Source organism: Pleurodeles waltl, chromosome 8, assembly GCF_031143425.1.
Source record: "Pleurodeles waltl isolate 20211129_DDA chromosome 8, aPleWal1.hap1.20221129, whole genome shotgun sequence".
Classification (NCBI taxonomy): domain Eukaryota; kingdom Metazoa; phylum Chordata; class Amphibia; order Caudata; family Salamandridae; genus Pleurodeles; species Pleurodeles waltl.
The window spans coordinates 1,405,772,598-1,405,800,076 of record NC_090447.1 but is presented as its reverse complement, the minus strand read 5'-3'; the positions used below and the strand labels follow the sequence as shown (position 1 = coordinate 1,405,800,076).

General features: G+C 49.6%; 1 protein-coding gene across 1 annotated transcript in view; it reads right to left on the bottom strand.

Moving 5' to 3' along the window:
* MRPS6 (mitochondrial ribosomal protein S6) overlaps positions 1–3,737 on the bottom strand; it is a 112,619-nt gene extending 108,882 nt beyond the window's left edge. Inside the window, exon 1 of the mRNA XM_069202494.1 lies at positions 3,535–3,737. Coding sequence (XP_069058595.1) covers positions 3,535–3,579 — 45 coding nt within the window. The 5' untranslated portion in view covers positions 3,580–3,737. The remainder of the gene's footprint in view (positions 1–3,534) is intronic.
* Positions 3,738–27,479: the final 23,742 nt, after the last annotated feature.

Below are 27,479 nucleotides of genomic sequence, written 5' to 3'. Positions count from 1 at the left end.
GATTTCCTTTTTTTAAGCTATTTCAGTTTCAAGCATAGCGTCAAGAAACTTTTTTTTTTTTTTTTTTTTAAAAGAGTGGGCAAAATAATTGAGAAATTATTCTGAGCCAGCTTTCCTGTTAGGAATCTTCAGAGTAGTAGCTTTACGATTATTGCATCTATCACCAGCATTTAGTAACAGCTTCTACTAAAAAAAGCTAAGAAAAAGCACTACCCAAGTGGACAACTCGCAGATAGATAATTTGAGATCTGCAGATTTATACTAGTCTGCAGACATTTTACAATGTGGAAAAAGTGGTGATAACATTCAAAGTACAGAACAGTAACCCTCATAAAAAAGAGCCTTTGACACTTGCCATATTATGTTTGGCTACCACTTCTAGATGTACTCTAGATAGAGAGGGCCATTGTATCAGTGCAAACATTTGCAAAATATAAAATAGAGTGTACTTTAGTTTTCATTTTGCAGACGTTTCGGAAGTTCTAATTTGTTAAATGCCCAGCAAAGTCTAAACACTTGTAAACTAAAGGAGACACACAAGGGTGGAAATTACTGAAAATTGTTGGTTGTCTGCTTTTCGGAGTACTTTATAAGCCACTGCAAATAAAACATTATGCTAATAACCTTGGTTGGCTAAGAGCAAAATATAAGGATTATATGTATGTTGTCAGTTACAAATAAAACGAGTGACAGAGCATACTCCACCACAACTAGGGAGGCCTTACTCAGTACTCCTGTTATCTCAACAACAGAGAGGGGGCAGGAGACAGACCATAATGGGGTCACCACTTTCACACTGTTACTTAACTATGGTGATTATATGAAAGTCATGCAATACAAGACCATCAACAACAGTAATGTACCACATAGGTCCAAATGGACTGGTGCTATGTAATCTTTAGTACAGCCACTGACTACACAAATAAATTTACAATTATTTCATTGTATGCGAACGTCATCTTATGTGCTGTTCTGAATGTCTGGAATGCCCCAGACCCTTATGAACTAACATTGGAAATCGCTACCATAGAACATATGAAAAATGGATATTACTAAAAGAAAGAGGGTTATGAGGTCTGCACCCATGTACAAACCAAAACCACCCATTGTATACTTGCAGAATCCACTGTGAGCCAGGCAGTTCCAAAAAGTATGCCCAAAAAATTCCACCAGGCAAATTATCCAAGGACGTCAACCACTAATGGATGACTCACTGTTACCAAGACAATAGTCTTGCTTGCACCTTCAAGGATTCCAGAAAGGTCTTACCCAATACAATTCACATTTTTTTCACAGATGTTAAATGTATTCATAACCTTTGAAAATTTAACATAAAATGTAACTTAAATATAATAAATTGGAACAGCGTGACATTGCATGGTCAAGATCACTACACGCTAACACTGTGTACCCCATAAAAATTGAACACCACACTTTTGACGTATAGATGTTCCTGTGTGTAAAGTAACACAGAGCCCGATTCTCCTTCAACCTACTTTTCCCAGTTCAAAGAAAATGAATAATGTTTTGCTCATGTGAACTCCTCAACAAACCTATATTCTTCTAATCCAAAATCACTCAGGGAAGCACTAATTCAGTAGAAAAGAATACAACAACAACAAAACAGTTCTCTTTACCCATTCCTGCATCCCCAATAATCACCAACAATATACATTATATTACTTTATTACGTCATATTCGATTTTGAGACCTATTTTAACATCATTCTGCAGATGGCTATTTAAATAAATGATACTAAGAGGCAAAGAAGGCTATGATTCAAACACGAGTCTGAGAAGGAAAAAAGAACGATGGGCGCGAGTTGGGCAAGATGGTAAACAGACAATTCTGTTTCAAATGCAGTTTGATCACCTCCAAAATGATAAGGGACATGACACTGACAGGGTTTAATTTGTAAAATTTAAATAAGTGCAGGGCCAAAGCTTTTCTTAAGTGGCCTATGCTGCCGAATGCTCCGGCTGCAAATATGAAGCCTGTCTAGACTTTATTTCCCCTTATTTATGCCTCTTTCTTTACTGCCCTACACTTCCTGTCTTTTTCTCACTCTCGTTTTTTTTTTTTTTTTTAACATGTTTCACTGTTGTAAATGGCTTTCTATTTTTCTTTCTTGCCCCCCTTTCTCGCTTCCTTTGGGTTAACGCCTGATAATGATAAAGAAGTCCCAGGCCAAAAAAACATGAGTGCAGGCGAGTGACAAAAAAAAAAAAAAACAAAGACAAAAAAAAAAAAAAAAAAAAAAAAAAAAAAAAAAAAACTGGGCACCATGTCTTTTATGAGAAGACATTTCGCACACCCTTAGAACTATGTCATGCGGGATATGCGAAGTGGAACACTGTGTAAAAATATTTTAGTGTTACTGGAATCTGGTATATTACAGAGGGCAAGCATTTAAAAAAAAAGGCTGCCGCTGGAAGCAGAGTGTAATAGCAAGCATTCTTCGGCACTCCTTATCGTGTGATTTGTTAATTCCGATTTGTTAAAAGTATTGCAAGACCTGGTCCCCCCGAGAGAACTTTCCGATACACGATTCCAATAAGGTCACGTGCTTTGTTGCCTTAACTCGTGGGGGTGCAAACACAAACAGATTCGCTTGTGCTGTCCGTAGGCTCGGGCACACAGGCAACCGTCTTGCATGTTATGAAATTGATAGAAGGCATTACCGCCCCCACAACTCTGATGCTGTTTCACCGGCAGCTTTCACACTGCACCACGCCAGTATCCACTGCACTGTTTGTGTGTACTTCATGGTAACACGCATTGCCTTGTGGTGCACCCCCCAAAAATACAAAGACAACCCTGTCTTGCATTTTGGCCAACTGTTTTTACTTCAAACACACCTCAATTTTACTTTACTGTCTGCAGCCCTTATAGGTGAAAAGCGCCCCTTTCCATAAGCTCCATCGCCTGCAGCCTCTGAGGGGACTCATGGCCCGTCATCCCTTCCATTTGTTTCCCTGTGCCTGAATCCCTTTACTGATGGCATGCAGCCAGCACCACCTTGGTGTGCACATAGCCCTTACCTGGACTGCCATGCAATCCCTGTGGGCACACACAATCAGCCCTGTGTGGTGTCGCCAGCACTCCCTGCTGAACTATATTATTGTGCCATCTGCACGAACACCTCCCCCTATACAGCGATGCCTACAGGTCATGCGGTTACAGCAATTCAACTTGTGACTGCACTGCTGCAACCATATCCCGCCTCTACTATTTACCGAGCTGTCTCCACGTACATCTCGCCCTATACATCAGTGCCTACAGCGCCTGCGGGTTCGCCACCTCACCTTGCGCTGTCTGCACTCCACGTGGACTGCCCTTACCTGGAGCTGACGCCACTCCCTCGAGGCACCTCGAATCTTCCTTGGCCTCGCGCTTCCAGCGGGCACGCGGGCGCACACACCCCTTCTCCCTTCGGGCACCCGCCCGGCACTTACCTCGTGCTGCCGCGGACAGCTGCCCTCGTGCAGGGGCCGCCTGTGGAGGACAAAGACACAAAGAAGGAAAGGGCCTCACCCGCTGCATGGCCTTGAGGATGAGCGCCAGTTCGTATCGCGGCATAGCCGAGGGCGCACACGCTGCTGACGGGCGACTGACTGTTGCTTCGTCCCAGTCCTCAACCTTAATCCGAGAGCGGAGTCCGCTGCCGCCTTACTACTGCGCTGTTAGGAGCAGAAGTGACAGCTCTAGCCCTGACGCCGCCCCTTAAAGCGTGGAGGCTGACAGCAGGCTGCTCTCGGCCGGGCCGCCCCGTCCCCGCCTCCCTGCCACGGTGGCCGCGCCTCTTCCGGCAACAAGCCAGCTTGGTGTGGAAGATCACTCGCAGGGGGACCGAGTCTGTCAGGCCGCCGCCGCCGCCGCCGCCGCGACCTTCACGGCCGGGCGATAGCCCCCCGCGCAAGGAACCCCACCCACCTCCTCGCAGCCTAAGGAAGCCCTTGTACTGCTGCCATCTGTTGCCTTTCTCGGAGAATGCGGACGCCACATTTGAACCTAAATAAAATGTAGCGATGTGTGGCCCCCACCAACCGGTACAGCGACGTTACCGCCGTTGGTTTGGTGGCGGTTGCATACAGGCCAACTTTCTAGAAGAGGCGTAGGGAGGATTTTAGAACAATAGTCGGGAGAATGTATTTCCCCCACTGGCTTCTGCTGAAGCAAAGGCAATTTCAAGCTTGACAGCCAAAATAAAGCAGTTTTTCTTAAAAAATCGGGGGTTTCCCGCCTGAATCGGGTATATTGGCGTGCATGGGGTGGTCATACCAGGCCGCAGCCAAGAGCACCCGGCCGATGTGCGAGAGGCAATTTTTTTGAGTAAATTGTAGCAGCTTATTCGCTACTAGCAGTGATTTTACTCCAGTGCTTTAAATGGGCCGGTACTGTCTGGTACTGAGTACCTGCACTTTTTTATTTTGAGAGGGAGAGTATCTGCACTTCTCAAGAAATACGTAATTCTTTTAATTGGAGAGTACCGGCACTTCTCAGAAACAAGCAGGTACTCTGACAGAGTACCTGCAATTCTATTTTTCCATTTCAAGCACTGATTTTACCAGAATCACAGGATGTTGAACCAGCGCCGAGGATCGACTGGAGTCGGCAGCTCTGGCCGTTAATGCCACATTCTCTTCCCTAATCTTAGAGCCCATGCACAATCCAAGCCCTGAAAATGTTTGCTATGTCAGTCATACAACATACATCATATAAAACTTGATAAAGTATTTTCACAATTCAACATTTGTTTAATATTTGGAAGCTTTAACATTATAACACTGCCCTGTGAAGTACTTTTTTGTGTTGGGGATGAGTCGCCCCAACACACGCGAACAGGGAAGGGTAGGTGGACATTGAAAAGGTGGAAGCCACCTGGGTTGTCCTCTATTTGTGGTGGCTCGTAAACCCAAGCTGCCAAAAGCAGTCTGAATTTGCATTGATATGCGCTTACCCAATCGGGCCATCCGGCGTGAACAACATCTAATGCCCACTGCTGATGACACCGTAGTAAAACTTAGTGGCTCGAGAGGGTTTTCAAAGATGTAACAAAGCACACGTGAAGATCACTTTAAGAAAATACCTATTCAGGCAGAAAATTCTGCCACTGACTTAATCAAACAAAATGTTACAATGTGGACAGTTACTAATCTGTCATAAACATCTCGATTCAAAACATTACAAGCAGTACTCAAATATATAAAGACACACTTTTTATTGCTGCGAACAATCCTTGTGGGATAAGATATCTCGGAGAACCAATGGTGAAAAAAAGTGCCCCCCAAGCAAAAAAGGACACCACAATACAAAAAAGAAACACAATCAAAGAATCACTGGTGTTTCTCTAATCTTTGATGTATCTAAACAAAGACAGCCTCCATATAGAGTTTCAAAACATCTATCTGTAAAGCAACTGTTCTTCATTTAAATCATGAAAAGTAAGGTCTTTCTTTTTGGTTGTCGACATTTCAACTCTAAAGAAGGATATCGGTCTCAGCAGGACAAACAGTGACTTGGGGAATGTTAGTTTTCAGAATCTGGTTTGAGTAAAGAAAAAGGACCCTATTTTGGATGACCCTTGGGAGATGCCGCAGTTGATGTTCTTGAGCTTTGATGAGAAAGGAGATTGGAGGATTCTTTGAGTTCTGTCGGCTATGAAGGATGTGATCCATTTGAGGGTGTCATCTTGGATGCCGATCTGGTGGAGCCTCTTGATTAGGGTGTGGTGAGAGACAGTGTTGAAAGCTGCTCAGAGGTTAAGGAGGATAAGGGCACCTGATTGTCCTTGGTCCAGGAGGGTTCTGATGTCATCTGTGGCAGTGATAAGGGCAGTTTCTATGCTGTGGTTGACGTGAAGACCTGTTTGGGTAGTGTCCAGAAGATTGTTATTCCCTAGGTATTTCGTGAATTGATGGCGCTCTTAAGGACTGTGTCAGGAAAGCAGAGTAGGGAGATCTGTCGGTACTTTTGGAGCTCACTGGAGTCAGCAGAGGGCTTCGTGCATAGTGGTTTGATTCCGCGTGTTTCCATTCATATGGGTAAGTGTAGTGAGGGAAATGTTGAAGATGTCAGTGAGTTTGCTGCTGATGATGCTGTTGCCGAGGTTGAACGTGTGGTGAGGGCAGGGGTCCGCGTTTGATCAGGAGTGGACACATTGCATGATGGCGCTGTTTTGGGTGGTGAGCTGGTTCCATTTTGTGATCTTGTGGCTGCAGAGTGGTGTCTGTGGAGTCTAGAAGGCTGATGGTGTCAGCCATGGCGTGTTGGGGGTGCATAGTTTCTGTAGATGGTGGCTATCTTGTTGTGGAAGTAGTCGGCAAGGGTGTTACAGAGGTCCTGGGAGGGGGTGATTCTGTTTTCTGATGCTGAGCAGTTGGAGAATTCCTTGACAATGCTGAAGAGTTCTTTGCAGTGGTTGGAGCTGCCTTTGGTGCAGTTGGCTAAGTCAGTCGTTCTGGTGTCTTTCAAGAATCTGTGGTACCGGCTGAGTGAGTTCTTGAAGGCGGTACACTCGGCTGGCTCCTAGGTGGTGGGCCACCTCCATTCCAGTTGTTTACAGTTGCGTTTCAAGATTTTTAGTTCCGATGTGTACCAGCTGGCTTGTTTGAAGGGTCTGTGGATTTGGAGATTTTGCTGGGGGTGACTCTGTCAGGTCTGTCTGAGATCCAGGATGTGAAGTTTCTGACAGCTTGTTCGATGTCTGAGGAGGTATCGGGGAGAAGGGGTTGAGGGCATCAGTCCATTGGCTCTTGGATGCTCTGTTCAAGCTGTGGTAAGCTGTGCTGGTTGGTCTGGTGGCGCGTCTGGGGCCGATGTATAGGTGAAATGGAAGATGGAGTGATCTGACCAAGTGACCTTGGTGGTGTGGCTGTATTTGATTCTGTTGCTGACTCTGAAGATGAGGGTCTAGCGTGTGTCCTGCGAAGTGCATTGGGTCAGTGACTATCTGAGTTAGGTCGATGTTGTTTATGCTTTCCATTAGGTTGGTGGTGTTGGCGTCATTGACATGGAAGTTGAGGTCTCCGAGGAAAATGTAGCGTTCAGTGTCGATGGCTTGAGATGCAATGAAATTGGGGATAGCATCACAGAAACTAGGGCAGGGTCCTGGGAGTCTGTACGCAAGGGGTGCCTTTGATGTTTTTTTGCCATCTACTCTAAGCTGGAAATGGAGGTGTTCCATGATTGGTGAGTGGTTATGCAGTGGATGGATTCTTCGTAGATGAAGACAATTCCACCTGCGTGTTTGTTGATGGAGTAACGATGAACAATCTTGTAGCCAGTGGGTGTGGCTGTGGCAGTGTCTGGTGTGGAGGTGGCATTGAGCCAGGTTTCTGTGAGGTAGACAATGTCGGGGGTGAGGGTGGTGATGGTGTCCCATATCACGGTTGCATGCTTGCATAGGTTTCGGGGCGTTGAGCTGGAAGCAGTGGAGTTGGTGGGAGGAAGTCGTGGCGGAGGGAAGGTCTGCTGGTGTGTTGGTGTTGCAGGAGAAACGTCAGTGGTGGCAGGTGAAGGGTCCTGCTGTGCAGCGAGGAAAGGTGTGGCAGAACCTTGCTTCTGGGTCTGAAATTCAGGGCGGTGAGTTTGGCTCCGGAGTATCGGTGGATGGCGGCAGAGCCACGGTTCCTAGCGCTGGGCATGGTCCACGGGCAGACGGTGCAGATGGGCTTGCCTTTGGCATGCTTGCTGTGTGCAGCCTCCCTAGGTAGTCCTGGGAGGTGGGAGGGGCCAACAGGGGAGGTTGGGAGTGGGCAGCGGGAGATCTGACGAGAACAAAAAGTGGCAACAAAATGAGCAGGCAGTGAATAACAATACTACTAACCACTAAAAGAAGTAAAATAAACTACTTGTGTGACCTAATAAGCTACTGGTAACCTAATACCAGCTGGGAGATCAAAGACACAGTCTCCAAAGTGGGACCAAACCAGCAGACTCAGAGAGTGCAGCAAGGTCAGCAGTCCAGGGGGTACAAGGCAGCTGAAGCAGTGGCAGCGAGGAACGGTGAGCAAGACCCAGGAGATCAAGGGCCTATGTAGAGTGGCCTCCATAAGTAGTCCTGGCAGGTGGGATGGCAGGGAATAGTAGAACTGGTGGGGAAAACAGTGGCAACAAAACAAGCAGGCAGTGAATAACAATACCAATAAATACTAAAAGAGTTAAACTACTGGTGTAACCTAATAAGCTACTGGTAACCTAATACCAGCGGGGAGATCACAGACATGGTCCCCACAGCTGGACTTAACTGGAGGGCTCGAGGACTGAGCGAAGGGAGGCCAAGGCTGCTGACACGGCACCAGTTTGGGAGTGGCGATCAAGACCCGGGAGGTCAAGGGCTGCTCACAGGGGCAGTGCAGCAGGCTCCATAAGTAGTCCTGGGAGATGGAAGGAGCCGACAGGGAGGCAGGAGGGTGGAATGCAGGAGAACTGACATGAAAACATGTTGGCAACAAAATGATCAGGTAGTGAATAACAATACTAATAACCGTTACAAGAAATAAAATAAAATAAACTACTGGTGTAACCTAATAAGCTACTGGTAACCTAATACCAGCAGGGAGATCATGGACACGGTCCCCATAGCAGGATTGAACTGGAGAGCTCGGGAAGTACAGCAAGGTCAGCAGTCCAGGGGTGCCAAGGCAGCTGAAGCAGCTTGACAGTAAGAGGCTACAGCAACCTTCTACATAACAGCTTTTCAACTGAAAAGAGTAACCGCACATTGCACATCAGAACTCTTCCAGGGCCACTGGAATTATGCAGCAGGGGTGCACCAGATTATGCATCAGGGTTTCCTAAATTATGCAGCAAGAAAAGGAGATTCTAACAACCAAATGCAGAAATAAGCAGCTGAAAGATGACCAGTTAACCTGGAAAGATCCTTCCATTGCACGCAAACATGTCTCATTTTTAATAGCTTTTCATCCATTTGAGCTATAAAAAAATGTTTGTAAAAATCTAAGATTATGCAACAGATGATGGATTATGTGACAAATGTGTCGCAGATGTGGAGGTATCCTGATGCATAACATTATCAATGTTGAAGGAGAGAGACACACACAATTCCAGCTCACTTGTTTTAGTCATTGATGCCACTGATGCCAAAGGAGGAGGCAGAGCGTAGGGCAGCACGGAGGAGTCGCGAGGGGTTGCACACTGCCGCTGGAGCTGAATGGAGCTTGGTGGCCACGTTGAGCAGGACAGCCAGGGGCTGCAGATGAGCTGTGCACCATTGACCAGCTCAGGCTGGAGCTTGCAGGCTCCTGTGTTCTGCGCTGTGCTTTGCCGTGCTATCATGTGCTAGGAGCTGTGGGTGGTGCTAGCACGTCAGAGCCATGATAAGTATATATACAAGGAGACGCGTTTAGGTCGATGAACCTTTGGGCCATGTTCGGGGACTTCCCAGTACGAGATGTTTCTTTGGCATCATAGATCAATAGACCAATCAATACTTTCCATTAATGAATTAGCAACCTAATCAATAACATTTAGTAAGAATCAATAAGTTGAACAGACCATGACCTTTCAGTCATGAATAACTACACCAATTTAGTTAAGTGTTAGGATATTTATTTCCCTATTAGTTACAATCTAATGTCATTTTTGTTAATCTCATTAGCAATTCAACTCATTAGTAACTCTTCAGATTTGCAATTAGAACACAATCAATGCATAGAGAATATTCATTCAGTATTAACATGTCATCAATAAGTAGCAACTTAGCAAAGTCTCAGTAGTACATGATTCAACAAAGCAAGAACTCAAGTTATTTGTCTATTTGAGTAGGATATTTGTGAACACCTCAACTAACCTCTAGCATTGGTATGTTGGGCTTAATGCAAAACATTTTAGCAAACATGAATTTGGAAAACATCTAACTATGGCCTCTATCAAAAGAGCAGTTGGTACCTAGAAAGAAAAGGCAAACAGACAATTACAATTTTGCATCAGATAGTTACCAATCCAACAGATCAGCAAACAGCATCAGTCTTTGTCCTCAAGACATCAGTCGTTTTCATCATCAGCCAAGATAGGACGGGGCAAAGTCTCAGTATAGTATAGCTAAGGAATAAGATCTTCCCTCATATGGAGGAGAAGTAAGTATCAGATAAGGAATAGGTAGAGGATGGTTTAGAGTATCAGGACGAATAAATGGCAAAGTCTCAAAAGAGTGGGCTCACTTCTCCTTGGGTTGTGCGGTTAAATCAAAACTGCCTAATCTGCCCTTAATTTCTCATTGGTTCATAATTGGTCCATCGTTATCTCTGTCCAATAATTCTCCACGCACTTCACTAGAATTTTCCACACAACACAGTTCTCATGTCGCTGATTGGCCCATGTTATTGACGTCTTCATCGGTTGGAATGTCAGGTAAGAAAAGTTACACTTTAGGCTCCAGTCAGTAGCTCCATTGTTTTCTCCTACTCCAGGCAGCCTTGCACCTGTTACGAATTACACTGTTGCATTCAGCAAGAATGTCTCCTTGAGCAAGTCGGATCTCGTGAGAAAGAATTTACTACGGCTACACACATAACTTCTGGAAAAGTACAGCTTCATGTCCTTCAGGAAAACAGCACATTATTAACTTACATTAGTCTTCATATACATTGGTAGCCACTCCCCGTGGGCGCATTTCAACCGCGTACATTATTTTCTACGTTAACACATTTTCTATGCAGCTTCATCACGCAATATATTGCAAGCTTTTCATGTTAATATTGCTTTTAAAAGACACACTCCAACAATCCCTCCTCTGATGACTCTTGTCATCACACAAAACCTTCCCCACAAATTTTACATACTAAAATTCCCTCATCTCAATTTCTTCCCTTATTTGCTTCCCCTTTGATATTTCCCTGAATAATTTTTCCCTTTGTTTTTCTTCCCTCCTCTTATTATTTTTCGCCATCTTCAATTTTACTCTTTTACAAATTTTACATGCCACCCACAATCCAAATAAGCAAGCTATGACAATCAATATCCCCTGTATTATTTTAGACAATATCCCATGCCAAATGTTACCAAGCCAATTTCCCACTGAAGCAAATCCCTTACCAACCTTTTCCCAAACACCTGGTTCTTTCAAATCCTTCAAGTCCGTACTATCCCTAGTCACGTTAGTAAGCATACTTCTAATCTCATTACTATTATCTGGTATATACGTACAACAATGACGCTCATTAAGCATCTTACAAACTCTGCCATTTTTCGCTAAAAGAATGTCTAAAGCAAGCCTGTTTTGAAGAGTCATAGCCCTCTCCGCAGCAAGTTCAGTATCCATCAGGAGTATAGCCCCTGAAAAATTTGTCAGCATGTTACCCACAATAGTAGACAACTTCTGAATCTTTATGGAGTTTAAGATAACTCCCACTGAAGGAATTATCGCCCCAAATATGTCTCCTACTACACCAGCAGCAGTTTCTCTCTTCTGTCTAGTACGATGTAATTCAGACAATTTCAGAAACCTTTTCAAATCGTCAAGTTGATATATCTTTGGGAAAACTATCCCCAAATAACATGTCCCATACCATCCCTTTGGAAGACGGTAATAAGCAATAAGTCCACATATGTAATAGATCCCTGGGATCGCTGGATCCTGTCCATTTAACATGAACGTCCATTTACTCTGAAACAAAAACACATGCTTACATTTACTCATTCCCACAAACACTTGGGGGGTCATTCCAACCCTGGCGGTCGGTGTTAAAGCGGCGGCAAAACCGCCAACAGGCTGGCGGTAAAAAAAATGCAATTCCGACCCTGGCGGAAACCGCCAACAGAGACCGCCACTTTAACACACCGCCCGCCACGGCGGGACAAACAAACAGTGCGGCGGTCACCGCCAATAGACAGGCGGGAGACAATGTACCGCCCACCCTATCACAACCCACCAATCCGCCACCTTTTCCGGGGCGGTAGCCCCGCTGATAAAAACACGGCGGAAACAGACATTTCAAACGGAAAACGCTCACCTCCATACACCCCACGAGGAATCTGGACAGCATGGAACCCGAACTCCACATCTTCCCAGCTATTGTCTTCCTGCTCCTCTACCAGGAGCATGGACTCCGACGCAGAAGACAACGGTGAGTACTGCACCTACGACACAGGGGTGGGGGGATGAAATAAATTACGGGAATACACATATGCGACACACCCACGCTCACCCGCACCCATTACAACACACACATCAATGCATAGCAACACATCACATTTACCCCCCAAACTTCCGGAAGAATGCAAAGACAAAAGTAAATGATTATAAATTTAGAATTATATTGTAAGACTGAGTATAAAATATATCACACATCTATAACTTTATATACATAAATTGTCCAGTCCGATATGTGTATCAGCCTTTGTTCGTGGGCCACTGGGCCAAAACACATGGGCAAAGCCCACACAGGATACCTGACTCCAACGGAGAGAACACTGCAGGGGCATCAGATAGCAAAACTACAGGCACCTCAGGGGGAAGGGAAGGGGAGGCACCTCAGCCAGATGAGTCCACAACACCAGATCCACGAGGGGCCTCCATGGCCACTGTGCCATCCTGGGGAGTGCAAAGCCACAGTCTCTCAAGTCTCCACAGTCTCTCAAGTCTCTACAGTGGGTGGCTTGCCCACTGTGCCATCCTGGGGAGTGCAAAGCCACAGTCTCTCAAGTCTCTACAGTGGGTGGCTTGCCCACTGTGCCATCCTGGGGAGTGCAAAGCCACAGTCTCTCAAGTCTCTACAGTGGGTGGCTAGCCCGCTGTGCCATCCTGGGGAGTGCAAAGCCACAGTCTCTCAAGTCTCTACAGTGGGTGGCTTGCCCACTGTGCCATCCTGGGGAGTGCAAAGCCACAGTCTCTCAAGTCAATATCAGTCTCCACTGGTACTGGAGGGGGACTAGTGCCCAGAGTGCTTCGTGCAGCCCTGCCCGACACAGATGCGGGCCTGCCCCTTCCGCCAATGGGCCAGCGGTACTTGAGATGAAGGGCCCAGTTCAGCGGTGCTTGAGATGAAGGGCCCAGCGGAGCGGTGCTTGAGATTAAGGGCCCAGTTCAGCAGTGCTTGAGATGAAGGGCCCAGTTCAGCGGTGCTTGAGATGAAGGGCCCAGTTCAGCGGTGCTTGAGATGAAGGGCCCAGCGGAGCGGTGCTTGAGACGGCGGTGCCCAGCGGAGCGGTGCTTGAGATCAAGGGCCCAGTTCAGCGGTTCTTGAGACAGCAGTGCCCAGCGGAGCGGTGCTTGAGATGAAGGGCCCAGTTCAGCGATGCTTGAGATGAAGGACCCAGTTCAGCGGTGCTTGAGATGAAGGGCCCAGTTCAGCGGTGCTTGAGATGAAGGGCCCAGCGGAGCGGTGCTTGAGACGGCGGTGCCCAGCGGAGCGGTGCTTGAGATGAAGGGCCCAATTCAGCGGTGCTTGAGATGAAGGGCCCAGTTCAGCGGTGCTTGAAATGAAGGGCCCAGCGGAGCGGTGCTTGAGACGGCGGTGCCCAGCGGAGCGGTGCTTGAGATGAAGGGCCCAGTTCAGCGGTTCTTGAGATGAAGGGCCCAGCGGAGCGGTGCTTGAGACGGCGGTGCCCAGCGGAGCGGTGCTTGAGACGGCGGTGCCCAGCGGAGCGGTGCTTGAGACGGCGGTGCCCAGCGGAGCGGTTCTTGAGACGGCGGTGTCCAGCGGAGCGGTGCTTGAGATGAAGGGCCCAGTTCAGCGGTGCTTGAGATGAAGGGCCCAGTTCAGCGGTGCTTGAGATGAAGGGCCCAGCGGAGCGGTGCTTGAGACGGCGGTGCCCAGCGGAGTGGTGCTTGAGACGGCGGTGCCCAGCACAGCGGTGCTTCGTCTGAGTGCCCAGTTCAGCGGATCAGCCCAAGGCGTGGAGGTCATTCGCCACCTGACCTGTGGCTGGCTGCGCCTTCCTGCCCACCTGGGATCGGCCTGGTGGGGCCCTCCTGGGCTGCAGTCCCGGGCCTGTTGCTGTCCTCCTGCCCACCTGGGATTGGGCATGCGGAGCCCTCCTGCTCAGCTGGGCTGCTGGCGGTCTTGTTGGGCGTGCTGCCCTTCCCAGCCTTCCCTGGTCGCCTGTGGCCCTTCCCCACCTTTGGCGGTGTGCCAGGTGGCACCACACTCCCTGCCGGAGCCATGGTAGGGATTTTTGTTCCAGGTGTTTTAGAGCTCTCGCGCCGGGCACTGACAATTTTGGCATGTTTTTGCGGCGGTGGGCTGCCCGTGCCTTGGCTCCCTACTGAGCTGCCTGCCCTTGAGGGTGGGGGACTCCACAGTCCATGGCAGACTGTCTTCAGAGGGCCCGCTGTTGTGGTGGCTGAGGTGCTGACTGGAGTCTTTTTAGATGGACGGGGTGGGGGAGTTGTTGGGAAGAGGTCAAGTTTGGAAAGGAAAATAACTTTAGGAAGAGAGGGACGGGTAGGTGTAGTAGGTATGGGAGTGGAGGAGGAGGTTGTGGTTGTAGGAGTTTGAAATCTGGTGTCTTTGGGTGCAGGTGCTTGGGCTGGAGGCTGTCGTGAGGTGGATGGCTGTTGGGTGGGTGGCTGCCTGCATTTGTGTAGCTTGGAAGAGGGGGTGACAGACACACTGGGAGAGGACACAGGGGACGTGTGAATGGTAGTGGGGGTGGTGACTGCACGTGTGCGGGGGGTTCTGGTGGGTGTGCTGGTGATGGACGTAGTGGCTGAAGATGTTGTGCATGCAGGTGTGAGTGGAGACGTGACAGGGAGGGAGGAGGGAGACGAGGAGAAGGGGGACACAGTGGAGGCAGTGGGTGTTGGTATGTCTGCATGTGGATGTTGCTTGTGTGAATGCTTGTGTGATGTGTGGTGCTTATGTCTGGATGAGCTTCCCTTGGGTGTTGAGGTGTGTGCAGGCTGGTCTGATGGTGTGTCTGGGATAGGCAGAGGTACAGGGGATTGGGTCTGGGTGGAGGAAGTTGGAGGGGGGAGGCTAGAGACAGGGACAATTGCTGCCATCAGTGCTGAGGCCAGAGTGTTGAACGATCGCTGATGGGCAGCCTGACCCGAATGAATGCCCTCCAGGTATGCATTACTCTGGTGCACCTCCCTTTCTACACCCTGGATGGCATTCAAAAGGGTAGACTGCCCAACAATGAGCGTCCGCAGGAGGTCAATGACCTCCTCACTGAGGGCAGCAGGGGTGACAGTGGCAGGGCCTGAGGTGCCTGGGGCGAAGGAGATGCCCACCTTCCTGGGTGAGCGGGCACGGGGCAAATGCTGAGGGGCTGCTGGGAGGGCGGTGCTGGTGCGCTGGGTGGCGGCTGTACCTGTTGTAGCGGGGGCACGGATGTTACCGCCACCACAAGGGAGCTCCCTTCAGAGGACGAGTCGCTGTCACTGACATCCGCACGAGTCCCCGCTGTGGAGCTCCCCTCGCCCTCCGTCTCACTGGTGAAATCCGAGTCAGTTGCATGGCCCGCCATTGCCATGTGAGATGCAGCTCCCTCGTGCTCCGATGCCACTTCTCCTCCGCCTGATGATGCTCATGCACAAATGAACAGGAAGACAACAAAAAAGGGGGGTGGGGAAAAAAAAAGAAATGTTGAGTGCATGCATTGGCGACACCGTTGGCGGACAGGACAGACACAGAAGCCCCCTGCACTACGCCGCACACTTGGGGTCGACTACGCAGTCCGTGGGACATGGCCTACAAGCCTATGGGCGACCTCTGCTCACATACATGACACAGGGCAATGAATAGCTGTACTTGGCACCCTACAGAGGTGGTGGGCGGGGGCACAGGGCCATGCCTTACGGAGGGGCCTAGCCTACAGATATCGCCCTGGCCTAGGGATAGCCACAGCCCTCCTTCCCCACCCAGACACCTCCACTGCGCGCAAAGTAACCAGGATTTGACTGTACTCACCCCCTTGTGTCTGCTGTGATGTCCTCACGCGACCATCCAACTCGGGGTAGGCCACCGCCAGGATCCGGGACATCAGGGGGGTCAAAGTATGACGTGCACCCCTCCCACGTTGGGAGGCCATCCCCAGCTGAGCCTCTGCCGTCTTCCTGCTCCAGCGTCGGATGTCCTCCCATCTCTTCCTGCAGTGGGTGCCCCATCTCTGGTGGACCCCCAGGGTCCGGACGTCCTTGGCGATGGCACGCCAAATACCGATTTTCTGGTGGGCGCTGACCTATGTGACATGTACAGGGAGAGAAGAATAATCATCACCTTCTGCATGCTCGATGTGAGTGGCCCCCCCCCATCCCCACCCTTGCCATGTGGCACATGCTCTCATCTGTCGTTTGATGCATGCCTCAATCGCTTCCCTCCCAACCATCTTTCATCCACCCGCCTCAACACAGGCATTGCCCACAAAGCATGGTCCCAGTGTACTTACCTGTTGGTCTGGAGGACCGTAGAGTAGCGCATACTGGGGGAGGACCCCATCCACGAGTTTCTCCAACTCCTGAGCAGTGAAGGCAGGGGCCCTTTCCCCAGTCGCATGAGCCATTGTCTCTTCCAGACCGTGGTCACAGCAGCACTTGCAGTGTAGGTCCTCTCCTGTGGAAGATCAGGTATCGAGTGATTAAGCTGAGAGAAAATGGCGGTCACGCCCGCGGCGGTGCGTACCACGACCGCCGGCGCACATCGTCATTGGCTCCTGAGACCCATAGGGTTCAATGTTAACCAATGCAGCTTTGCGCCGCAGTCTTCGACCGCCTACAGCCACGGTGTCCCACGCCAGCGCATTGACCTCACATCCCATTGTCGCACTTCACAGGTCAGGCAGCCGCCATTTCAAGGGCCCACATCCCTTATTTTCTACTGCGTCACACATACCTAGGCCTTGCATCGACACTCATACAAGCCATTCAATGCATTGGGAATCGTGTTATGTGCAAGCTGTGGTTACGTACCTGTGGGTTGATTGACTCTGTGCTCGCTGTTGTCCTTCATAGGCACCGTCCACTGGGACATGCGAGGAGATGGAGAAATCTTCCCGTGTACAGACCGCTGGTGGACCTGTCGACAATGGAGGAAAGACATGTCATACTGACATACAGGCTTGACCGAGCCACTATACAGGAACTGTGTACCCAGTTGGAGCCAGACCTGATGTCACCAATCCGCCAACCCACAGGGATCCCCCCTCTAGTGCAGGTGCTGTCAGTACTCCATTTGCTTGCAAGTGGGTCATTTCAAACAACAGTTGCCATATCATCAGGGATGTCCCAGCCCATGTTTTCCAAGGTGTTGTCCAGAGTGTTGTCTGCCCTGCTGAAACACATGCGGAGCTACATCGTCTTCCCTGAGGTGGGGGATTTGGCTACAGTGAAGGCTGATTTCTATGCACTTGGACATATCACTAACATCATTGGTGCCATTGATGGGACACATGTTGCTTTGGTCCCCCCCAGCAGGAGTGAACAGGTGTACAGGAACAGGAAGAGTTATCATTCCATGAATGTACAGATGGTGTGTTTGGCTGACCAGTACATCTCCCATGTTAATGCCAAGTTCCCTGGGTCAGTGCATGATGCGTACATCATGCGGAATAGCAGCATCCCTTACGTGATGGGTAAACTCCAGAGGCATCGTGTGTGGCTATTAGGAGACTCTGGTTACCCCAACCTGTCATGGCTACTGACCCCAGTGAGGAATCCCAGGACAAGGGCACAGGAACGCTACAATGAGGCCCATGGGAGAACTAGGAGGGTGATCGAGCGGACCTTCGGCCTCCTGAAGGCCAGGTTTAGGTGCCTCCATATGACTGGTGGATCCCTAATGTACTCACCAAAGAAGGTGTGCCAGATCATCGTGGCCTGCTGTATGCTTCACAACCTGGCTTTGCGACGCCAGGTGCCTTTTCTGCAGGAGGATGGTCCAGAAGGTGGTGTTGTAGCAGCTGTGGAGCCTGTGGAGAGTGAAGAGGAGGAAGGCGAAGAGGACGACATAGAGAACAGGAACACAGTAATACAGCAGTATTTTCAATGACACACAGGTAAGAATCCACACCGGCATATTACATATACTTAACCCCTACTACCTCTCTACTGTCTGTCCTTTTCCCCCAGTGTATGGTAACTGAGTTGTGACTTTCCTTTCCAATTTCAGAGATGTGGGCCCCACTGCGTGACATCTGCTTTATTTCCCCATGGACTACAGCTGTGTGACATTGGTATGTTGGCATCACAATGTGAATATGCCATTTGGCACGGTAATGTCTGATACATTTGTACATAATCACAGCCAGACTCCAGATTCTTTTATGCAATAAGTGTGATTATTACAGTGCTCTAAATTGGTGGGTGGTTGCAAATCGTTGAGGTGTGATGGTGGAGGATTGTCCATGGCAGAGTCCAGACTATCAGTATCACAGGTGCATTGTCCAGATGCCTGTGGAAAGTGGAGCAGGGGCAGTGTAAGAATGGACAGGGTGTCAATGTGGGACAGTTGGATGACAATCAGGGAGGTATCCTTTGCTGGCGGGGGTCTTGGCATCTTACTCTGTCTTCTTCCTGGATCTCAGGGCCCGCTTGCGGGGTGGTTCACCTTCTGCAGGGGGTGGGGTTCTGGTGGCCTGTTGGTCTTGTGTCGGGGCCTCCTGTCCACTAGCGCCGGCGGAGGTGGTAGGCAGTTCTTGGTCCATGCTAGTGTCAGGGGCCCTTTGTGGTGCAACAGTGTCCCGCAATGTGGTGACTACCTCATTCAGAGCCACTACGATGGTGCCCATGGCGGTACTGATGTTTCTTAGTTCTTCCCTGAACCCCATATACTGTTGCTCCTGCAGAAGCTGGATCTCCTGAAACCTGGCCAGGACCGTCGCCATAGTCTCCTGGGAGTGGTGGTATGCTCCCATGATGGAGGAGAGGGCCTCATGGAGGGTGGGTTCCCTGGGCCTGTCCCCCCCCTGTCGCACAGCAGCCCTCCCAGTTCCCCTGTTTCCCTGTGCCTCTGTCCCCTGGACCGTGTGCCCACTACCACTGCCCCCAGGTCCCTGTTGTTGTTGGGGTGGTGGGTTAACATGGGTGCCCTGTAGTGGTGGACACACCGCTGATTGACGTGTCCTGGGGACAGAGATATGGGCCCGCTGGGTGGGTGCTGTGCTGGGGTTCCCAGAGGGGGGAAGGTCTGCTGTGGCCTGTGGCTGTCTGAGGGGAACCGACTGTCCAGAGGTCCCCGATGGGCCGGGCTGGTCATCTAGATCCAGGGAGACAGAGGTGCTGTCATCACTGTGGGCCTCTTCTGGGGGTGGAGTGGATATTTGTGGACCCTCCTGCGCGGTGACGTGGCGTTCGGGTCCTGCAACGGTATAATAGTATGATTATTGCTTCTGTGTGTGCCATAGCGTGCAATGGGTGGGTGCCCGTGTACCCCTGTCCTTGCATTCCTGTGTGGGGGGCTTTTGTGAGGGTGGTTTGGGGGGGGGGATGGGTATGTGCAGTGGGCAGGCTTAGGTGATGGGTGTCCATGCTTAGTGGTCGCATGCAGGGCTTGGTGTTGGGATGGGTGGGTTGTGAGGGTGAGACATTTGCAAGGAGTAGGTGTGATGGGGGTGGGGGTGAGGGTGGGGGTATGAGTTGGCATGCTGGTGGGGTTGAGGGGATGTAGTAATTAAGATATGACTTACCAGAGTCCATTCCTCCGCCTACTCCTGCGAGGCCCTCAGGATGCAGGATCGCCAAGACCTGCTCCTCCCATGTTGTAAATTCTGGGGGAGGAGGTGGGGGTCCGCCGCCAGTCCGCTGCACCGCGATATTGTGCCTGGATACCATGGAACGCACCTTCCCCCGTAGGTCGTTCCACCACTTCCTGATGTCGTCCCGATTTCTTGGGTGCTGTCCCACAGCGTTGACCCTGTCCACTATTCTGCTCCATAGCTCCATCTTCCTGGCAATGGTGGTGTGCTGCACCTGTGTCCTGAAGAGCTGTGGCTCTACCCGTACTATTTCCTCCACCATGACCCTGAGTTCAGCGTCAGAAAACCTGGGGTGTCTTTGCGGTGCCATGGGGTGGTTTGGGTGATGTGTGGGATGGATTGTGTGGTGCTAAGTGTGGTGATGTGTATTGGTGTGTATTTTGACATGCGTGGTAGATATGCTGGGTGACAGTGAATTGCGCGTCTGTGTGCTCGGGTCTCTTATCTCTGTGCGTGTTCACGAATCTCTAGGAGTAGGGGTTTGTGGGTGATGTGGGTGTGTGTTTTATATTGTGTTGGGTGTGTGGGAGTGGTGTGTGTATGTGTATCAGGTGTGTGTATTTCGAATTGTCCAATGTGGCTGTGTTTTGTATATGTGTGTGTATTTTGAGGCCGGCGGTGTGTACCGCCAATGGAATACCGCGGTTGAAAGACCGCTGCGTGGATTCGTGTGTCGTGATAGTGTGGGCGTATTTCTGTTGGCGTGACGGTGGAGGTTTGGTCATCGCCAGTTTCTCGCTGCCCTTTGGTGTGGCGGACTTTTGTGGATGTCTGTATTTTGGCGGTTTGCCTGTTGTGGGTCAGAATGACCGTGGCGGTTTACCGCGTCCGCGGCGGTGTTATGGCGGTCTTCTGCACGGCGGTAAGCGCCTTTTACCGCCGAGGTTGGAATGACCACCATTGTCATAATATGATTTCGGTCTAGATATGCAAAGCTTCCCTAAGTGTAAGGCATCTAAAGCTAGCTTCCCTTGTGCTCTAATCGCACCATAATCTTCACTACTAGCAAAAGCCCGTTGCTGCAATCCTTTCTCTAGTTTACCCTTCAATGCCCTTCTTCTATCTTCCGTGTGATCTAAAAAGCTTTTCTCTACAGGTGTAAGCAAGCATGTCAAATTATTGCGGTGTGCATAAGATGTACTAATCGTTAATGTCGACTCAAAAAATCCTTTAACTAACTTTATACGATAGTATCTAGCTACCCACTCAAATCCTCTATTATAGGCACATAAGAATACACAAGGTCATAGTTCGAGTAAAAGTATTGAATCTCTTCCTTGTTATAGAATCTTGTTAGTAACAGACTACAACTTATCCCATATGTTAGTGGCAGACTATGATAGGTAACCCCCACTTGTACCGAAACAGGAATTTGTGTACACACAAAACAATGTTTCTCATCCATTGTGTCAACATACTCACTCAGCAAGCGATAGAAAATGTTAGTGGATAGTTCCCTTGTTGTGTTATTTCCCTCATGCAAATATCTCATATCCAATTCAAACCTCTCTCAAGCTGTTAGTGCAGTGGTAGTTTCAGGAATTGTAGCTTGGTTAGTCCCACTCTTATCCATTAATGTCATACCCACAATCACAACCATAATGAATATCACACACACAACACCCAAACCTTCACCCAAATATTTACAATGCCTATTCCCCATATTATCCTCTCTAATGTTAGCCATGATCTGTAAAGAATCAGAAAGTGAATGATGGTTAATTCAAACAACAACAGAGGATAGTCAGAATGAATTTTCTCGCAGCAAAGTAAATTAGCGAAAGTCTTCCTTCAGCAATTATTTACAGCTTTCAGTTTCACTCCCAGGATCCTTGTCAATTCAGGTCAGCAGCTTGTCAAAATCAGGTTTTCAAAAGTCAATTCAGGTTTTCAAAGTCTCATCCGGTAAATTCTCAGTCTCTTTTCTCAGTTTCTCAACTTCAATTTTCCTTCAATCTTTACACCAATTCAGTTTCTCCAGTCAGACTAAAGTGCCAAAGTATTGACCTGGAACTTCTCGATCAAAGCAAAACGCCAAGAACTCTTGTTGCCATTCAGCTGTCGTTGCATACGCCCATTCAGGACATGCGTACCTTCTGTTTGCTACTCTTTTTCTTTTCAACTTGCGATCACCTTGCAACCCTCCTTCACTGAGATCTTCTCTCCTTGTTGTATCAACTTCTTCCTCTATTGCATCTTCGACAACCACTTCTCCCCTTTTCACTTGCAATTCTGGCCACTTGTCTCCTTTCAGTATCTCTCTGGTCTTTGATCTTTCCTGTGGCAACCCTTCACCCTCCTCTGGCTCTATGGTGTCTTCTCTTGATGGACCTGCAATCTGCTCAGGAGGAGTTTGGACTGTCTGACCCTCTTCCACCTCAACTCCTTCGTCTTCTGGTTCTGTCAAATGCACTAACTCATTTCCATAATCGTCTGCTTTTGGGAGAACCTCCCTCTGATTAGGCTCTCCTGATGCCTCAGTTGAGATAGGCTCACCGTCACCCCTCTGGATCTCTTCTCCCTCTTCTCTTACTGGAGTGACCAAGCCGTCCTCAACGGTCTCTCCTTCTGTCTCAGTTCCCCTTCGATCACTCTCCGGCCCTGAGACTTCCTTCTCTGTTGTTGGTATTTTCAACAACTAAATTTCCTCATCAGTTGGACACGTCACCTTTTTCGTGTGACTGGCATGGATCCAGTTCGGAATTCCCGCCCACTTCAAAGCAGTAGTAGTCGTTAGTATCAATTGATATGGCCGCTTCCAACGTGGCTCCAAACACGTCTTCCTTACGTGTTTCTTGATGACAAACCAGTCACCAGCTTTCAGGTTGTGTCCTGGATCATTTATTGGTGGCAGGGTGGTAGCTTCCACCTGTTGAGGAAAAGAGCGGACCACATCAGCCAGACCCTTGCAGTAGTCCAACACCATATCTTCTGTGATATTCACAAGAGCATTCGCAGGCACTGCGGGCAGTCTCATTGCTCGGCCCATGAGAATCTCATGAGGGGACAATCCTGTTTTCTTGTTAGGTGTATTTCTCATTGACATTAACGCCAAAGGCAATCATCGGGCCATTTCAAATTCGTAGCTGCACACATTTTTGTCATTCTCGACTTCAGGGTACCATTCATCTGTTCCACTAGTCCTGATGCTTCAGGGCGGTAACTACAATGCAACTTCTGCTCAAGGTTCAATGCTGCACACAGCAAGTTAACCTCCTCGTTGTTGAAGTGACTTCCCCTATCTGATTTTAAAGAGTTCGGAAACCCGAAACATGGTATCAATTCCCTAAGCAGCAGCTTCGCTACTGTGAGGCTATCATTCCTGCGAGTAGGGTATGCTTCAATCCAGTGACTAAAAATACACACAATCACCAACACATATTTCAAGCCTCCACACACGGGCATTTCAATAAAATCCAATTGCATTCTGCTAAATGGACCTCCAGCTCTCCCAATGTGGCTCAAATTCACCACTGTCCCTTTTCCCGCATTCATCTGTTGACAGATGATACACCTATAACATATCACTTCTGCAGCTTGTCTGAACTTCGGGTTAAACCAATCAATTTTGAACAGCCTGATCATGGCATCCCTCCCAATATGTGCTTGACCATGGTAAAACCTTACAAATTGTGACAAAAGACTGTTCTGCAGGACCATTTTCCCTTCGTCTGAGACCCACAAATCATCTGGCCTTTGTACGCATTGCATCCTAACCCAAGAACGCTTCTCATCTTTGCTGGCACGTCCCTGCAACAATCTCAATTCTTCCAACGTGTCAATCACCCTTAATGCATAACCTGTGCATGTCTCATTTTCTGTTTCAGATAACAATTCCCACTGATCCTTAAACGATATACAGTTCGTTGAGCAAAACCTTGCGACTTGATCCACATATCCATTTCCCATTGAAACAAAGTCTTGCGACTTCAGGTGGGCACTGCATTTCACCACGGCAATTTCATGAGGTAACTGAATCGCGTGCAACAACTCCTTAATTCTCTCACCATTTTCACTGGCGAACCAGAAGAGGTCAAGAAACCCCTCTGTGACCACAGTTTACCAAAGTCATGGACAATTCCGAATCCATACCTGCTATCAGTATAGATATTCACTCTCAACTGGGCAGAAGCATGGCAAGCTCTAGTAAGAGCAACCAATTCAGCTACTTGAGCAGAATATACTCTTTGAAGCCAAGACCCTTCTAGGATACCAGAAATCGTACATACAGCAAATCCGGCTCTCAGCACTCCTACTGAGTCTCTCAAACATGAGCCATCGACAAAGATAATTTGGTCATTTTTTCCAATTGGGTATCTTTAATATCAGGCCTCGGTTTGGTGCACATTTCTGTTACCTCAAGACAATCCTGTTCTACATCTTTGACATTTTCAACCTCTATATTTTCATTTGGAAGCAAAGTTGCCGGGTTCAACACTGTACATTTTTTCAACGTTACATTTGGTGATCCCCAATATAATCGTTTCATATTTCGTCAATCTTGCATTTGTCATGTGCTGCGTTTTAGTACGCGTCAACAGGATTTCAACTGATTGAGGGACCATGACTGTTAGAGGACGTCCCATCACTATGTCTTCACACTGTGTGAGGCTTTGTCCAACTGCTGCTACTGCGCACAGACAACCCGGTAAGGCTGCTGCGACTGGGTCCAACGTCGCTGAAAAATATGCTACTGGTCGGTTTACACCTCCATGGACCTGTGTCAGGACAGACAAAGAACATGCATCACGTTCATGACAGAACAGAACAAAAGGCTTTGTGTAATCAGGCATACCTAAAGCTGGAGCCCTGCACATGCTCTCTCTCAACTCAGTGAACGCTTTCATTTCCTTCTCACCCACCACTATGACATCCGGCCCCTCTTTAACCGTCAGTGTCACCAATGGCTTGGAGATGACTGAGAAATTTGGGATCCTCTGACGACAGCAACCTACCATTCCTAAAAACATCCTAACATCTCTCTGTGTTGTTGGGGGATTCATCTGTAATAGTGCAGTCACTCTTTTCCTGGATAACTTCCTTGACCCTTTCTCAATTTGATGACCCAAGTACTTCACCTCTTTCTGGCAATATTGCATTTTCTTTGGGGACACTTTGGTGGTCATTACAACCCTGGCAGACGGTGTTAAAGCAGCTGTAAGACTGCCAACAGGCCGGCGGTAAAAAAATTGGAATTACGACCGTGGCGGAAACCGCCAATAAAGACAGCCACTTTAACACTCAGACCGCCAGGGCGGTACAAACAAACAGCGCGGCGGTCACCGGCAACAGACAGGCGGGAGACAATGTACCGCCCACACTATTATGACAGGCCAATCCGCCACATTTTCCGGGGCGGATTCACCGCGGATAAAAACACGGCGGAAACAGGAATTTCGAAGGGAAAACGCTCACCTCTATACACCCCACGAGGAACGAGGACACCATGGAACCGGAACTCCAAATTCTACCTGCAATAGTATTCCTGCTCCTCTACCAGGAGCACGAACTCCGGCGTCGAAGACCACGTTGAGTACTGCACCTACGACACAAGGGAGGGGGGAGGGAAAAAAGAGTGACACACACACGCAACACCCCCACCCCCACCCTCACCCACTATAACACACACACTAATACATGTTGATACATTACAGTTACACCCCCCAATCCCCTTGGAAGAATGCAAAGACAAAAGGAAATGATTGTAACGATTGTAATCCATTAAAATCCAGTACTCCAAAATATATATACACTATAAACAAATATATACACCAATAATACAAGTCTAGGTATTGCACCATTTATAGTCCGTGGACCACTGGGCCCAAAATGCATGGGCGAGGCCCACACTCGATACCCGATCAAAACAGAGAGAACACTGCAGGGGCATCAGATAGAAATACAACAGGCACCTCAGGGGGAAGGGAAGTGGGGGCACCTCAGCCGGATGAGTGCACAATGCCAGATCCACGAGGGGGCTCAATGCCCACTGTCCAATCCTGGGGAGTGCAAAGCCACAGTCTCTCAAGTCTCTACAGTGGGTGGCTTGCCCATTGTTCAATCCTGGGGAGTGCAAAGCCACAGTCTCTCAAGTCTCTACAGTGGGTGGGTTGCCCACTGTTGAATCCTGGGGAGTGCAAAGCCACAGTCTCTCAAGTCTCTACAGTGGGTGGCTTGCCCACTGTAACATCCTGGGGAGTGCAAAGCCACAGTCTCTCAAGTGGATAACAGTCACCACTGGTTCTGGAGGGGGACTGGTGCCCAGAGTGCTTCATCCTGTTCAGCGGTGCTTGTGCTGGCGGTGCCCTGTTCAGCGGTGCTTGAGTTGGCAGTTCCCTGTTCAGCGGTGCTTGAGTTGGCGGTGCCCTGTTCAGCGGTGCTTGAGTTGGCGGTCCTTCATGGCCCAGCAAGGCTTGTGCTGGCGGTCCTTCATGGCTCAGTGGGGCTTGTGCTGGCGGTCCTTCATGGCCCAGCGGGGCTTGTGCTGGTGGTCCTTCATGGCTCAGCGGGGCTTGTGCTGGCAGTCCTTCATGGCCAACGGGGCTTGTGCTGGCGGTCCTTCATGGCCCAGCGGGGCTTGTGCTGAAGGTCCTTCATGTCCCAGCGGGGCTTGTGCTGGAGGTCCTTCATGGATCAGCGAGGCTGGGGCTGGCGGGGCCCTCCTGGGCAGCTGGGCTGGGGCTGTCGGGGCCCTCCTGGGCAGCGGGGATGATGGCGGTCTTCTCCGCCGTGCAGCTCTTCCCAGACTTGCCAGGTTTCTTGTGGCCCTTCCCCACCTTGGGAGGTGTCACAGCTGACTCCACACTCCCACCGGGACCCCTGGGAGCGGCTTTGGTGGCTGGAGTCTTCCCCCTCTCCCGCCGGGCACTGGCCAACTTCTGATGCTTCACAGGTGGGGGACTGGCTGTGCTGTGGCTCCGTGCCACACTGGCTGTCCTGGTGGCCGGTGCACTCCACATACCCGTGACTACAGGCACCACTGGTCCCGGAGATGTTGTGGCTGAGGTGCTAGTTCGGGACCTATGAGATGGACGGGGCTGGGGAGATGTTGGAAAAAGGTCAAGGCTGAAAAAAAAATTGGGACACACTGGGACGGGTAGCTGGAGGGGGTTTAGGAGTGGAGGAAGTGGTGGTGGTAGTAGGAGGTGTACGTTTGGTGACTTTGGGTGCAGGTGCATGTGCTGGAGGCTGTCGTGATGTGGATGGCTGTTGGGTGGGTGTGTGCCTGCGTTTGTGTATCTTGGGAGGGGGCGTCACAGACACACTGGGAGAGGACACAGGGGACGTGTGAATGGTAGTGCGGGTGGTGAGTGCACGTGAGCGGGGTGTGCTGGTGGGTGTGCTGGTGAGGGATGTAGTGGCTGTAGAGGTAGTGCATGCAGGTGTGAGTGTAGACGAGACCAGGAGGGAGGAGGGAGACGACGAGGAGGGGGACACAGTGGAGGCAGTGGATGTTGGTGTGTCTGCATGTGTGTGTTGCTTGCGTGAGTGCCTGTGGGATGTGTGGTGGTTATGTTTGCCTGAGCTTCCCTTGTGTGTTGACATGTGTGCATGCTGGTCTGTAGGTGTGCTTGGGATAGGCAGAGGTACAAGGGATTGTGTCTGGGTGGAGGAAGTTGGCGGGGGAGGCTAGAGACGGGGACAATGGCTGCCATTAGTGCTGAGGCCAGAGTTTGAAAAGCTCGGTGAAGGGCCGCCTGACCAGAATGAATGCCCTCCAGGAATGCATTAGTTTGTTGCAACTGCCTTTCTACACCCTGGATGGCATTCAAAATGGTAGACTGCCCAACAGTGAGGGACCTGAGGAGGTCAATGGCCTC